General features: G+C 37.5%; 1 protein-coding gene across 1 annotated transcript in view; it reads left to right on the top strand.

Moving 5' to 3' along the window:
* syndig1l (synapse differentiation inducing 1-like) overlaps positions 1 to 15,358 on the top strand; it is a 43,357-nt gene extending 27,999 nt beyond the window's left edge. Inside the window, exons 3-4 of the mRNA XM_026142757.2 lie at positions 1,577 to 1,714; positions 11,431 to 15,358. Coding sequence (XP_025998542.1) covers positions 1,577 to 1,714; positions 11,431 to 11,589 — 297 coding nt within the window. The 3' untranslated portion in view covers positions 11,590 to 15,358. The remainder of the gene's footprint in view (positions 1 to 1,576; positions 1,715 to 11,430) is intronic.
* Positions 15,359 to 15,775: the final 417 nt, after the last annotated feature.

Raw genomic sequence — 15,775 nt, 5'->3', positions numbered from 1 at the left:
GTTGTTTAGATGCCAAAATGTAGGAATCTGCATATCTCAGAACTAATGAGAAACTAATGGGCCATCACCAAAAGTCTATAAATGTGAGCTGTGACATTATGTGGAAGCAAATGATCCTGCATACGCTGGTATGTTTTGTTTCCCATTACACAAATGCCTTTTTCTTTCTCAATAAGTGGAGATTCTTTTCCCACCCACTCAACTTGAAAACCAACTCTACCTGTACAAAGACTGCTGTACCATATAAATGAAGTCTTACTCATATGTATTTTAAAGTAAATCCTGTTTTTATCTGTATGTTTGTTGGCAAATTTCATCATCCAGTGACAGAAAATTTACAGAAGTTCCACATGGTTGGACTTAGGCGCCCAAAAATATACAGGATGAGGTGTCTTGGTGATATTACTTGTATTACCTGTATTGCTATGAGTTTGCAATGAGAAATTTCTATCTCAGTAGTTAGAAACTGTTCAACGGTTAATAATGCTTGTGCTTTCACTGAGGATTAGAGGATATTGAATCTGTTTTAAGAGTGATACCAATATCTAAAACTGAGATATTTCAATATAATGGCTGATTATTTTTTTCTTTCTCACAAACCTTTTGGTTATTTATTTTGGTTTGGATCAGCTGGTTGCTATCTTTTTAAATGTTCATTTTTGGGCTATTATATATGCCGATACCAAAAGACGAATGGCTAATATCTAACCTAAGTTGGTCAGGTTTTAACTTTAGTCTTCAACCAAAAACTGGTTAGCACATAAAACAGAGTTCTGTCAAATAGAATCAAAGTTTGCCTACTTACCATGGAAGCTTTATTCTGGCACTAAAAAAGCAAACAAACATTTTTTTCTCATTCACAAGTCAACACAAATTCCAACTTGGTAGCTTGAAATTTCAGGTTATTTTCTCCATTTGTAGTGGGTTTTTTTGTTTTTAGCTTTTTAAATTTTTTCTTTGCATTTCAAAATTTTGAGATCTTAACTCAAAAATTTCAGATGCAGCAAAAACTTTTAGCAACAAAAAATTTTGTCTTGTGGGTTGAAAAAAATGACCTAAGAAAATTAAGTAACAAAAAGATCCACTCCACTTTCAACAACAGAAAAATGCTTATCTCAATCATCCATGCCACAACTGATACCTCTGACCCCACATACTTCATGTTTATTATTTTTACTTTTGTTTTTACTATTGTAAACAAAGTCACAATTGGCATAACAACCCATCTTGTCATTGGCTATGAGTTGTGACAAAAATATAGCTTTTCAGTTAATGAAGTGCTTGTGGCCTTTTGTGCAGGGGTAGATTAGCTGTTAGTCTCTACAATTCTCCAGGCTGTATACTAACTGATTGTTGTCAATAGCCTTAAATTTTGCAAAGCATAAGAGTGGCATCAGTCTTTGTCTGCATTTTGATGCAGCTGTCTGCATCAAAAATCAAAAGGAATCAATTCCAGTGTTTTCTCAAACCACCTGTTTACTGCTACATCGCCACTGAAACTACACAGTCTGCCCATATACATCATGAAATTTTAAATGGCTATATGTTTTAACATTAACTGCTGTTTTCTGTGCAGACAGACTGTTCTACCGACAGCGAGAGTGAAGACAACTTCATAGTTGTCCCTCCACGAGATCATCTCGGCCTGGCCATATTCTCCATGCTCTGCTGTTTCTGGCCTTTGGGGATTGCAGCATTTTACTTCTCACAAGGGGTGAGGCCACACATGCACATATTAACACAGGCATGCAATGCATACCCTTTCAAAGTTGTGGTCTGTCACACATGAATGATGCAGCATCTGGTTGTCAAGGTCTAGCATGCCCCCACCCCCTCCCCCCCAATCACCCATACACATGCTTCTATAAATTCGTAGAGATGGGAACACACAAACATGTAAACACACACATCTATCCGTCTTTATGTATGACTCATTACCAAAAGATTAAGAGCCTTCACTCTTAAAAAAGGACTGACAGCTGACTCGCTTACTGCAAGGCCAATTTTTACTGAGCTATGCATCAATAACTCAAGGCCAATCTGTAATGGCTGCTTGATGCTCTGTAAACAGGCTGAGAGCCTCCTTTAGGAAGAGTCTATAAATCACTTTCAAGGTTCTATCTGTAAATGCCAAGAAAGGTTGTATTCAAAATAATAAGATGAGAGAGGATCTCTGAACGTGTAGACTTTTCAAGAGGACTGAAGATGAACCCAATTAAAGGCGGGCTGATGTATTAAAGATGGTGAGCCCTTGGGAAAGATGAGCCGTAATTATTTTGCAGACACACTGGCATTCTTTTGACTGATGCACTAAAAACGAATGTTTTATTGCAGTCCAGCATAAAAAAATACTAAAAATGACCCTAAACAACGTAATCTGAAGCGAGAAGCTTTACCAATATTTTCTTTTCAGTAACGTCTGCAATCACAACATAATAGGTATCTAATAGATTCCAGCCAGACTTCCTCCCTCTTTTCAGTTCTCTTTGAAATGACTCTGATGATGTTATGTCAACCAAAGAGCACAGGGAGTGCCTCTTGTCTTGCCGCTAATCAAGTCTGTCCTGTGAATCATCAGCATAATAAAGACAACACATTAAAAGGCTATCAGCACAAGCGTAAACACACAGTATGTCCGAAAATGCATGTAAACACACGCACTGCTCATACAAACACACAAACGTGCTAGAGACAGACAAGCTTTTCATTAAATTGCCCTGCGTCTGACCACAAATTCTTATCAAAAGCTCAAGCATTTAGCTGCCTTATCTTGGGCGCAAGTAGTCTAAGCCCGTCAGTGAATTATCTTGTCAGGAGCTAATTTGATTCTTCCTGGGTAATTATGGGGAAGTGATGGCTGTGTTTAGGGATGGATGATTTTTCTGCCAATCTCCCCCCTTTAGAAGGTGCTTTCCTGAAGAGCTGTCAGGATTTCAAAGATATGGAGGAAGTTTGGGATCGCTTAATTTTATAGTTCAATAACCCACTTCACTGGTCTTCGTTTCATGCCGTTATTCAGAAGGACCAACCTGAAAGTGGTGATTCTATAGGAGCTAGCAGAGCACATGTCTGAGTATGCTTACCGGTGCATTTGCACTGCACTGGTGGCCAATAATGGCAATATCAACTCAACATGTAGGTAAAATCAGAATCTTTATCAGCTTTTACTTCATAAAAATATAATGGCTGAGGAATATATGACTCATTAAAAGAAGCCAACACAAACCATAACTAGTTGTAGCTGAGTCAGATTTCCTTTTTGGATTGGATGTTATCTAATATAATTAAAGGATAATTTTGATTTTCTGTGTTTTTGTTTTAGACATGGGTTCAAATAGCAAGATTAGCAACTGGTCCTCCTAAACTGTGCAATCATCACACAATCAATAGTATCATTCTGACTTTGTTAATCTTAGAATCCTATCCTTAGTGATACCAACATCCCAATCCTGCGAGCATTCAAGCGAACCCTGTTTCAATTTCCAAACCTAACCAAATAGCGGTGCAAGCGAAGCAAAGAGCAAAACAAAGTCCCTAAATTCAAAGCCATGTTCTTCTGGCTGATTATTCCACTGCCACTCCAAATGAGTACTTTGTAGATCTCAAAAATAAGACAGCTATTTTTCCAAATCTAATATTTCCATGGCACGCACCCTGTGTGCATCTCTGCCTGCGTCATTTGCCGGAACAGCAGTAAGTGATGCCCTGGGATGAGAATGTGCTGTCCAGAACTGATGAGAGAAAACAATAAACAGATGTTGCATTGTTGCCTAAGGTAATCTGTCTGTCACAATGATGTTTGGGGGTAAAAATCAGACAAATGGAGCTTTCAGATACAACAAAGCATGCGTTTCGCTCGCTGCTGGGTTGAGGGCACTGTTTTGGAAGAGCTGTGGACCACATAGCAAAATCAGTTACGTTTTTGAAATTTCCAATCAGTGCATCAAGAAAATTCCGTATATGAAAACTATATTGATTTACCCTTTACTTCAATCAGAAAGCTTCAATAGATCTACTGAGAGAGAATGCTTAAGCAACCCTAAGCCATGCTTATAAATATTGCCTACCTACAACAAGCTACCTGACCGAGGCTGGGCAATTAATTGTCTCAAGGGGCCGCTTGAGAAACTGGGACTGTTGTAGAAGGCTGTACCTTCCACAACAGTCCCAGGTTCTCATGTGGCCCTCTGGGAAAATGAATTATCCACTCCTGTACCTGACTGTTAAAACACACCTAACATGCAAACTGGGATGGAAATCAGTTTTCTAAGATAGGGATTTACCTCTGTCGCAGGTTCCTTTCACATATACACACCCTGCTCATTTCATTGCTTTGGCAGAGCTTTCTGTCTTTGTAGAACACTGTAGATGTGACAAGGGCAAAGAAATTTATTTATTTATATTTTAGAAATGATAGCACATCAGCTTCACCACTTACTCTAAGGACATTTAAAAACAAACACGTTAGCGACTGTAATAGACTCTGTGGATGGCAGATCAATAGTGTTTTTGTTCCACTGGAAGGTCAGGCCTAGTCAAATACAGCGCCGCTGCTTTGCCAAGGAGACGAGTGAGTGAAGGCGTCAGCAAACACCTTAACACAAAAACAGACATGCATTCATATGCTGCTGTAACGCTGTTCGCCAAAGACAACGGCTTTTATTGTGCATAATGTCTTTATGGTAACTTGTGGTACACAATTTTGAGATTCAGTGTTAACCTCCCCCCACAAACGCACGCATCAGCTGATAATAACTGGAATACCATAAATATCTGAGGGAAATTAGCTTTGAGCATTTGATTGGGAAGCGGAATTGAGTTTCAATTATTGCCGCTAATTGGGTGAGTGTTTTGTTTTGGAGATGCTGATAAATTCGTCACTTAGCTCTGAGACATCTGCACTGGAAAGTGCAGGGCTGAGGAGCAGCAACAATCTATTTCATGATCTTGCAAATAAGACTCCCCTGAAGTTATCGTATGGCGTACGAGCCATAATAAAGAATGAAAATGAATGAGCTCGTTATAGTGAAACTGTTTCTCTATTTGTGCCTGTCTGTGCGAGGGAGGCGGAGACACAGACACAGAGAAGGGGGCGTCGAGTGTTGTTTGTTTGGAAGAAAAACCTGTTAAGGGTGCCGAGTCTCCATGCAGCCGAGTCTCAGATGTTATCTTTTTTCTATGACACCACATTTCAATCATTTTGTCAAGGTGGTGGAGATAAAGCCTTAAATGCTTCTAACCATTTTGCTCTCAAGGGTATTCAAGGAAAAATACAATGATTGACAGTGTTAAAAGTTAAGCTGCGATATTTTCATCACTCTCAGTCCACATTACAGCATTATTTCAGTTTGTCACAAAATGCCTTGATTTCATTTTAACTGACAAACATTGCGTATCATATTTGACAAATGCACCAGAGAAACTGACCCTCGAGTGAGTGCCCTTTGAATAGCCTCTGTAGAAAAAAACCCCTCTTCAGTCTGAATCTCAAAACAAGTCAGAACTATTTTAGTGTCCCCAAAGACCTCTGTGGGGTTGTGCTAATATATTGTCAGAGGGAGAATGTGCTTTGTGTCATTTTGAAAGCAAATTAAAGCCTAATTTCCCATAAACCCCTCATAATGGTGCTTCTGTTCCAGTGATTACTGTATTGATGTGGAAGCTGAAGGCTGCCTCGAATGCACATATTTCGTCTGGATTTTCTTCCTGACCTTTCGAGGCATTTGTCTAAAGAGCCTCTCTCGTTGGCTCTAATCTAGCTGTCTTTGTCTTGGACTATTAACTTTGTCTTCAAAAATCTGCTCAACCTTAGAGAAACAGAGCAAAGTGGCAATACCTTGTGCTGTTTTTTTTATTAAGTTCAAACAATCAAAGTGATACAAGACCCTTCCTAATGGCCACTCTGCGTGCATTCTGCAAAACTACAGAAGGTTCTGACAGATGCGTTGTGTCTGAGCCAGGGCTACATCCACAAAAGTCAGGAATTCAAACAAGTGATTGGTTTTTCAGTAATCTGCAGTGAAACATCTTCTTCACTTGCTGTGGGCACTCGCAGAAACATACAGAAAGTTTTAGGCATCTGATTTTGTTTAAATGCTTCGTAATTGTCTCCGTACCCTAAAAAACAACCCCAACACAAAGTTTTCCGTCCAGTAAGCATCAAAAAATCCTCTTGAGCTCTGAGCTCATGGCAATTAACAATGCTTCCTTAAAAGCAGAAAACAACTGATTATTAATCCTGTCTGCATTTATGTTCTTAACATAATATTGAAATGACTACATAAACAATGCCTGTCGTTCTGTTCTAATATAATTGGCTAAAGCCAGACTAAATATGCAAAATTCATTTATATCTGCTTCACTGGAGTTATTTTACCCTGGTGAGAAACTGCAGAGAATGAGATCCAGAATTTCGAGCTAAATGGAGGAAGGCATGAGTAACTAGAGGTCATATTCTGGTACAGCTGCTTTGTCGCTGTTTGCATGACTGTAGTGCAAATTGGCAGAGACTATGAATAATACAATATTTTTGTCAGGAGAGAGCGATAAAGCAAGACACTTAAAGAGTAATTAAAATAATGTATTCGACTTAATATGCACAAAAGGGAAAAGAAATATGCCATTAGCCTTTTGTGAGTAGACCCCATTGTGATGTCATTATTTTAACGGGTTAGTCATTTTATGGAGTCTAGACCCTGGTGGTGGACGAGGAGTGATGACATGAGAACTGGAGGGATGTGAAGAACCCACCAGTAAGGTTGAAGAGAATTGCATTAATTCCACACTAAAATAACACCTGGCAGTGGGAGAGAAAGCACAATCTGATTGGTTTGGCAGAGAATAAATGACCTCAGGAAAAAGTGATGAGTTTGAAGTGGGGAAACGGGAGAGAGGGATGTGCAGTAATCTAAACAGAGCTAGCATCAAGACAATCTTCCTAATAGAAATTTCAATATATATTTTACATTAGATTTATCGCACACTGCACTCATTCTTTGTTATCACTGTATTTCTGTAAACTGTACTGTAATGTGCGAAAGAGTTGAGCCTTCCAATATTTCCTTATATTTTGCTGGTAGAACAGGAAGTAGGTGCGGCGATTTATTAAAACGTGCAAACATAATACAGTTTCTAAGGCAAACACAGAGTTTGCACAATTCTAATAAGTTTGAATGTCAATAATTGGTATGAGCACCTTCATTATTGAAGAAAGACTGAACTAAGCTGTTTGCATGTATTAGAGCCAATTTCTTAAATTTGTCACTTTGTAATATATTGTATTATTTAATTTAGTTCAGTCTGTTACTGTTCTTATTGTCTTGGAGCAACTGTGACCAAATAATTTTCTTAGGGATTAATAAAGTATTCTGAGTCTGATTGATGAATAGTTCTCCAGGTTTCTTGAAGGACATTTAAAGCTCTTTTTAGATGTGTGCTGCCTTTTGTTCTGTTCTGTCAAGATGTTCCCACACTGCTTCAAAAATGTTGCGGTCCGAACTCTGGGGAGGCCAATCTATGGCTGATACTGTTCCACTGTATGTTTCACATGGTCTCCCAGTAAGACCATTTCTAATGACGCAAGTAGATGGATCAACTGAAGAGCCAGATGCATCTCTCGGGTCCTGTCAAACGTCATTGCTGGATTTTCTTCTTTGTAAATAGTAAAAAATGTCAGCATCACCTTCAAATATAGTTTAGGAAATAGTCTTGCCACTTTTTATTGCATCTTCCACTCTCTATTTTCTCTACTATCCTCATTTTCCTGAAGGAAAATGTCCTCATTTTGTTTAAGGACATGTTGCACTCGATGCCAAGATACGTTTTCAGCTAACAGCTATTTGGGAATCACCTTATTGCTACAAAAATACTGTGTTATGTCATCTTTGGCTTTTTTTTTTTTGTAGATTCAACTAAAGAAATTAGAATAAATTATGTGTTTTTGTTACAGGCGGCTAAAAACAGTATTAGCATTATACAGTACTGTATAAAATATTAAATTTTAAGTGCAATACTTAAACATTATACTGGCTTAATGTTACAAAGACAGATTTTGTTTTACTATTTATATGACTAGCACAAGAAAAAACCAAACAGCCAATCTTCAAGGAAAAGCAACTTTGAAAGGCCTTCAGAAAGCCTCGAGAACTATCTCAGATTATACTATGTTAAAAAAGTAAACTTCAAGTAATCCTTACTCCAGTCAGTATTTCTTCTCTCCCCTCAGATATCCAACAAGACCACACTTAAATAAAGAAAGATGCTATTAGACTACATACCTGAACCAGCTCGCTCTTCTCAATGAGAAGAAGATTTCAGAATTCTTCTCAGTTTTCCCTTATGTTGAGCAAAGCAATTCTACAAAAGCAACTCATATGCAAGACTTTCAAAGTCAAAGGTCAAACCAAGTATAGCTCTTTTTTTTTTTAATGGAGACTTTGTGTTTAGGGTTCCACTCCCTGCCTCTGCCAGATGCAAACTCTCTGACTACTGAGAGAGCTGCACCTGAGTAGCAGTGCAATCCCTGTTAACCTTGATTTTTAGTAAGAAATGTTACCTCATGTACTTGGTGCTGTGGCTCACCTCCAAAATGAAAGTGGCAGAGTGAGCTAGTGTGACCCTAAGGCCAACTTCATCATACTCACATGCCACACATCATTATTAAATTGGATACAAGAATAATGAAGGCCATTTCATGCATCCACACAGTGCATTTCAAAATTCTGTTAGCACAGGTTCACACCCATCTGACTGTGTTGTGTTGTTGGCACATTGAATTATGGTTGTAATTTATAAACATGTTGAACACTGGAGACTGCTGAATCTTTGACTGCTGTGAAGAAAAAAAAAGTAGTAAATACAGTAAGGCATTGTAATAAAAAAACTGAATTTATTTTAATTTAGTGGAAGAAAAATGAAACAAGAAACTTAAAAAGCCAATACAAAGGCCAAAAAACGCCAATATAACAGTTTATGCTCTGTAATTTCTGCTTCAGGGATAACCTCCACTCAGTGAACTAAATGAAAAAGAGAAATCAAAATAGTCTATTTTCCCTTCCTTTCCCTTCTGGCGAGGAAATCCATTTGAACAAGAAGATAGCTAAAGGTTACATAGCACAGCAACCACAAGTCTTTATACCTGCTCCTGCTTTAGAGAGGAGATTCTCTATTTACCATTATTAACTAGCAAATCCCCCGCCCTATGTGTGGGAGATAGGAAACATACATGCATGCATATATTACAATAATTATAGTGTGATGATAAATGCTAAAAAAATGTATGTTTTGATGTAGATTCCAAATACTACATCCAAACACTGCACAACTCTGCAGCTCCCTGCTTTATAATCATTTTCAGCTCAGTGTTTTGGAGCCCAGACTTCACATTACAATCACCACAAAATTAGGATGAATTTTTCGCCTACATGATTACATTTAGATGTGTTTAAATACAACCAACATGTTTAATATACATCTACAGTGACTAATGAGGCAGGAAACGGACCACTTCAAAACATAACCAAGTTTCAGTCTGTTTATTTCTGAAGTTATTACGTATCAAATAATTGTTATTTCTGAGAATGTAAGTACTGCCCATTGTTAATCTCACAGTGTTCATTTAGTTTCTTCTTTTACCATAGACTCTTCTAATACACTTCTAAAAATACACTATATTAATGCTCAAGCTTATATTCATTACGCTGAATCATGCAACATAATCGCTTCAGTGTTTGCACTGTAAAACACAAAGTCAGTAGTTTCCTGGAAACGCAAATCAGACAGATTAAATATACAAATCAAATTTAGTCAAATTGCAAATCATATATACGTGATTATATTGTAAATGTATACATACATATATATATTTTTCTTTTTGTCAATTGGTTTTCCAGTTGGCATATGTACTTAGAAAAAAAGGCTGCAGTACCTGCATGCGTGTCATCATTCATGTCTGTAAACACAGAAAAGCTCAAATAGTTTTGAATCACTTCTGATAAAACTTTGTATGTGTGTAGAGTTGGGTAATGTTAACAATTCATTAAAACTTGGCTTTCATCCTACAAGGTCTTAAAGGTCAGCTTAATGATTAATGGATTTAAAAACTGACAAAAGCCTTATAACTTCACCTATAAACTATGATTCTTAGTATTGAAAGTACAGTACAGTATAACGATATAAAATATCATTCCCCATTTGACCTTTGACCTTTCCTTTAATGTTAATAGGTTGATCTGAAAGTCAAAGTGATAGTAAAGCTGTAGGTATTTAAAAATATGTTTATCACTGCCATTGTTTGTATTGACAATGTATGGGAAAACAGTGAATAAATATTATATTTATTATAATATTATTAATATTTTATTTTGATGTTGTTATATACATTACAGTAAAAGGCTAAGTGTTTAAATACATAACAATTTGAATACATGCTCATGAACAAGTATGATTTTACTTGGAAAACAAAACTATCAAACAAAAAATCAATAGAAACGTTTTCGCTTGACATTTATCACTAAACATTTAAAATTAAGTTTAGTAAGTAAAGTAAAACATAATTGTACTGAAAAACATGTCAAGTATATTAAAATGGGTTTCAACAGAGAAAAAAGAAAAGCCTGAAATTACTTTTTATTGTACAACACACTTCTTAAAGAATGAATAAAAAGAACAAAGAAAGCAAAATGAATGCATAAAGATCTCAATGCCATTTCCCATTTCCTTGAAACCAAATACTGCCCAGACAACGAGAAGCCTTGGCAGAGGTTTGTGCTCTCAGAGTGGTTTTTGTTATAAAAGCAGATTGCTTGAAAAATAAATGTATGTCAGAGGACAAAATATAACACCAATTTTAGGATTCTTATTTGATTGAAAACAAAAACTAGTATTTACTGCGGTTTAACGGCTGCTTTTTCTAGCTACACTAACAGGGGCTCGTGAAGAGGATCTATATGTGCCTGTTGTAAATGGGTCATGTCAGTGGGAGTCACTCTTTGGAGGGGGAAAAAAGCAGTGTGGGCACACAAAGAACCAGCTTTACACTCTGTGACTTGAAAGCATGGATTAACTGTGTGATATATAAATATGAAAATAATTATTATTTTTTTAGTTCAATGATAAATTATCTATCTTGTTTCTCCCCATACGATTTTTGTCATTCAGTGATAGCAGCTGAGGTGACCATAACCTCCTGTCCTTCACATTTTCACACTGATTGCGATTTCTTAGTCCTGCAATGCATTTTTTATTCAGTTCATGTATTTATTTGCACAGGTCAGTCAGTTGGTCTCTCCATTTCCATGACTTTAGGTTTTACATTGCAATAGAAACGATAAACAACATATTTTTCAGTGGCTCACCATTTCTCTTGAAGTCGTTGCAAATGATATCAGCCTCTGACTTTCTTCTTCTTCTTCTTTGTTTTCTCTTTTACAGACCACTAAGGCAGTGAACAAAGGTGACTTCCCGCTGGCCAACATCGCCTCCCGAAGGGCTTTGTTCTTAGCTGCCCTCTCCATCACTATAGGCACCGGTGTGTATGTAGGGGTAGTGGTAGCGCTCATTGCCTACCTTTCTAAACCAGGGCACATATAGCAGTCACACCTTCTTTCCAAACACCTCCAGGGAGCCCAGGAAGAGAACACCGTCCTCTGGGGAATGTCACTGCGCCTGCAGACTTTGAGGAAAGTTTTTCCAGGATGTACAATTTTTCCCCCCCTCCACCTTCCTTTTGTTCCAGACTTCTCTCCCTGCAGGCCCTCTGTCAGCCAAGATTTGCCACAGTGACTGGAGAGAGGTCAAGCAAGAGGGCAAGAAGAGGGAGGCCTGTGGATTGAGAGAGACTGCTGAGACAGAGGGTTTGAGTAAAGGAAGCATTCCATGTTGGAGCCCAGTTTGCATTGCAATGGCTTAAATCCATGTTTGCTTCATCCTCTCCTGACGGATTTTTAGGTTCCACAAGCCCTAAAGAAACTTTGAAGAGAGAAGCTCATACAGTAACCTATTGAACTTAACCAATTATTAACAAGCAGAGGTTTAGGAAGGTTCAGATCAACACAGTGTAACTTATTCACCTAAACCAATACTATACTGTTGTTGTTTGAGCTGCTGTTAAAATTGGAGCTGCCCTGTGGAGTCTTGCCCTGTATCATCTCAGTTTGCCACCTAGGATTGTCTTTAATATACTATAATCTGCCCCCATCAGCTCAAAAATGCATTTGTCTCTGGGCTGACTGCCTCACACCCCAAGATTTAAATAAAATAAAAAAAGAAGATGTGAGAATATTTACACTTTCTTAAACCATGACAAAGGACTTATTTCCAGAGGGACATAAGAAAAAAAATATAGAGCGTTCATCAATAAAGGATCAAACTCTTGAAAATCAAAATAATAATAATTATAATAGGGAACACGGTTCCCTTCTCATTAAAACAAATGCACTGGCATGAATCAGAAAAATCTCAATGGAGCCACAGGCCTGCATTTTTCCTCAGTAAAGCTAGCCATCTGTCAAATCCCTAGTACTCCTAAAATCTGCTCATGCAGATATGTTTGCCTACATACATACAAATTTGCTTTATTTTGTTTGTTTTTTTAATGTTTGTCCTTTTGTGTTCTCTACTGTTTAAAAAGTGTCTTCATTAATACTGCTTAAACTAATTTTCATTTATGGCCTTTGAAGTAAAGCACAGATGTGAGATGGCCAGATATTCAGGGCAAATGGTGTCCAGTGTTTCTACAAGTGATACATCTGATAACACAGCATGAAATATGAAATGAAGCATGAGCCATTTAAGGATGCCATATACATAAAGTACATAATGTCAGTTCAAAGCAGGACTTACATACAGTTAGGTTCTTGGTTTTTGGACAAAGACTTAATTGTGTAAATTCTGGTTTGTTGGAAATCAAACGATCAAGATGTGCAGACTTTCCGATTTCATTCAAGTGGTTTAACAGAAGTATTTAATTAGTATTTAATTTCAAGAGGCTCAAAAAATACTTATAATTGGACAATGGACTAACAAGCAGTTACACAGCCAGGTGAGGCCTGGTTTTCTGCACCGTTGTATTATAAATTAAGCAAATAAAAGATCTGGAGTAGATTCAAATGGTCAAATGTGGCATTTGGTAGTGGAACTGAGTCACTGGTGTTTATTGATGATAATGACACGACTACACTCTGCTCAGATTCAGCTGTAGCTGTAAAACTGATCACACTGAACTTCACAGTGGAAATGGAAAGCATACTGCAAAAGCAACCCAAGGCAAAACAGTTACATATCCTTCAATGGTGAAGTAATTCGTGCGTATCTGTCTGAACCGAGCATGTCGTTAAATACAAACCCAATAATAAGCAATTAAATGTGACCACAGTAAAGGCCTAGCAGTGAATCTGAAGCAAGGAAATGCAACATTTGGTGACGTATATAGATTCCAGACTTCTAACTGTGTGTATATATATATATATATATATTAGGGGTGCAACGATACACAAAATTCACGGTTCGGTTCGATACTTTGGTGTCACGGGTCGATATTTTTTCGATACAAAAAAATGTTCATGCCTTTTTAATTTGTCATTTATTAAAATTATGAATATATATTTTAACTCAAAAGTACAGTTTTAAATTTAATGTTGCTGAAACAACAAAAGCAAAATAATAAAACAAATAAATCTATCTGATCGAGGAATCACTCATCTTTGGAAAAGAGAGTTCAATACAGAGAATGAGGGTGGGGGAGGTTCAATTTCGGGTACCGTTGAGGCAGTTGCCATGTTGCAACGAGCTTAGCTTCTGTCTTGCTAGCTTGTGCTGCGCTCAGTGGATCTGCACTCGACAGTGCAGCCTAGGCGGAGTAGTCGAACGCAGATCCACTGAGCTCTTAACACAGACAGCATCGTCAGAAGAAAAGTTGATAAAATAAATAAAAAATTTGGTATTGTTCAAACCGAAAGCACTGTATCGAACGGTTCAATATCGATACGAGTATTGTTGCACTCCTAATATATGTATATATATATATATATGTAGACTTTTCCAAGTGTGGTAGTCCTGATTTTAGCTCTGATCATTTATTTGATTTAGAGCTTTCCTTAATCATAAATTCAACTGAGTTAAATTAAAAAACAAACCAAAAGGCTCATATTTTGCACAATGCCTTTTCCCACTTTCCCTTATTCCAGCTAATAAAACAGGGGAGATTTCGCTTTGTTCCTTCACACTTTGAAGGTGAAGACGTTCAACAGACAAGTTCACAGATTGTCTGCAAGAAGGGCTTATTAATTACTGATATTTTAGCTTGTGTTTTTACACAAGTCTGGCAGATACTATTTCAAGCAGTGAAGCCTCAAGAGGGGATGATATACACTTTGCTACCCTGCACAGGTCCTGCATTAGTCATACCTGACAGTTATGGTGCACAATTAGCTCCCATTAATGGCTTTTTCTGAAGGAATGCATATTCTCTGGAGCATAGCCCTAAAATAGCACAACCACATTAATTTCACTAATAAGCCACTTTTGATGTCACTGCTTGCTGTCAAACCAGGCAAGTAAACAATCCATTTACACACATCCTTGGTTCTGTGAAATTTTTAGGCTAAAATGTAACTCTGTTCTCATGTGCTAATGACGAGTGAATATCTTTACATATTCTCTACAAGAGGAAGCTTGAAGTTTGGGGTCCGAGCTGCAGTTTAATTCAAAAACCCCAAAGTTTCTTTTGAATGTTGTCTTTTACTGCCTTTATGGGTAAACAATCATCTTCTGACTAAAATAAGTCAGAAATGGACCACAGTGCACTCTTAAGGGGTTCTGAAGACAGGATAATGTATCTGTATATGTTTAGTCTGATAACCTTTGACACCTTTTTGACCACTTGTCCCAAACTTAACTCACAAGCTACTGATTGCAGTGTATGCACACATCACCATCACTGTACCTATAGCGAAAGTTTGTTTTCATCTCACGGAGAAAGTTTTATTGCTGATAGCGATGAAGATACTTTGTGTTTTGTAGCGTGTCATTCAAATGATGTGTTTTTAGCTGGCTTCTTTGGCAACATGGTATTGTGCAAAGTGTTACAACAATACGTAAGTTTTAATGCTGTTATTCTTTTTTTTCCTCATTGTGATGAGCTACACATCCATGCAACAAAGAAGTTTGCTGAATGCCAGGTTGATAGTGATCTCTTCGTGTCGTGCTTTAAGCCGCGTTAAAGAAAAACAATGTTGTTACATTATCTTTGGGATTTCTTTCCTATCTTGTGTGACGGCAACATGTACATATTGCAAATAAAGACATGTTCAAATGTAATGACAAATAAATCAGGAAGGATGGCCTTTCTTGGAAGCAAAAATTCTTTCTCTGATTTTTGTAATGTGAAGTTCTATAGTTGGATTCATATCTGAAAAGCCCTTCACAATCTGAAGGAACTGGCTGAGTAATTGAGATGCTTGAGTTGTTCTTAAAGCAAAAGCAAACACAGACTGAGTCATGGGGTGTAGGTGGTTTTGCCAGAAAGAGACAGAGGAGCAGCTTTGAAATCTGTATAACTGCACCATTCTCTTTGCTGCATGCAGGAAAGTACATTTCCCTTTGTGTTGTCAACCATTATGATTATTGAACAGCAGAGCTGTAGCCTACCCAGCTCAAAATTTCACACAGTGAACAAAATGCCAACAGAACAAGCTAACATTTCCCACACGGTGTCCTATTATTGCGGCAGTCACTTTGACAAAGAAGAGCAATGATGTTATATTCTGTTGTGATTGTT

This window comes from Astatotilapia calliptera, chromosome 15, assembly GCF_964374335.1.
Source record: "Astatotilapia calliptera chromosome 15, fAstCal68.1, whole genome shotgun sequence".
Taxonomy (NCBI): Eukaryota; Metazoa; Chordata; class Actinopteri; order Cichliformes; family Cichlidae; genus Astatotilapia; species Astatotilapia calliptera.
The sequence above is the reverse complement of the archived record's forward strand: the minus strand, read 5'-3'. Positions and strand labels throughout refer to the sequence as shown.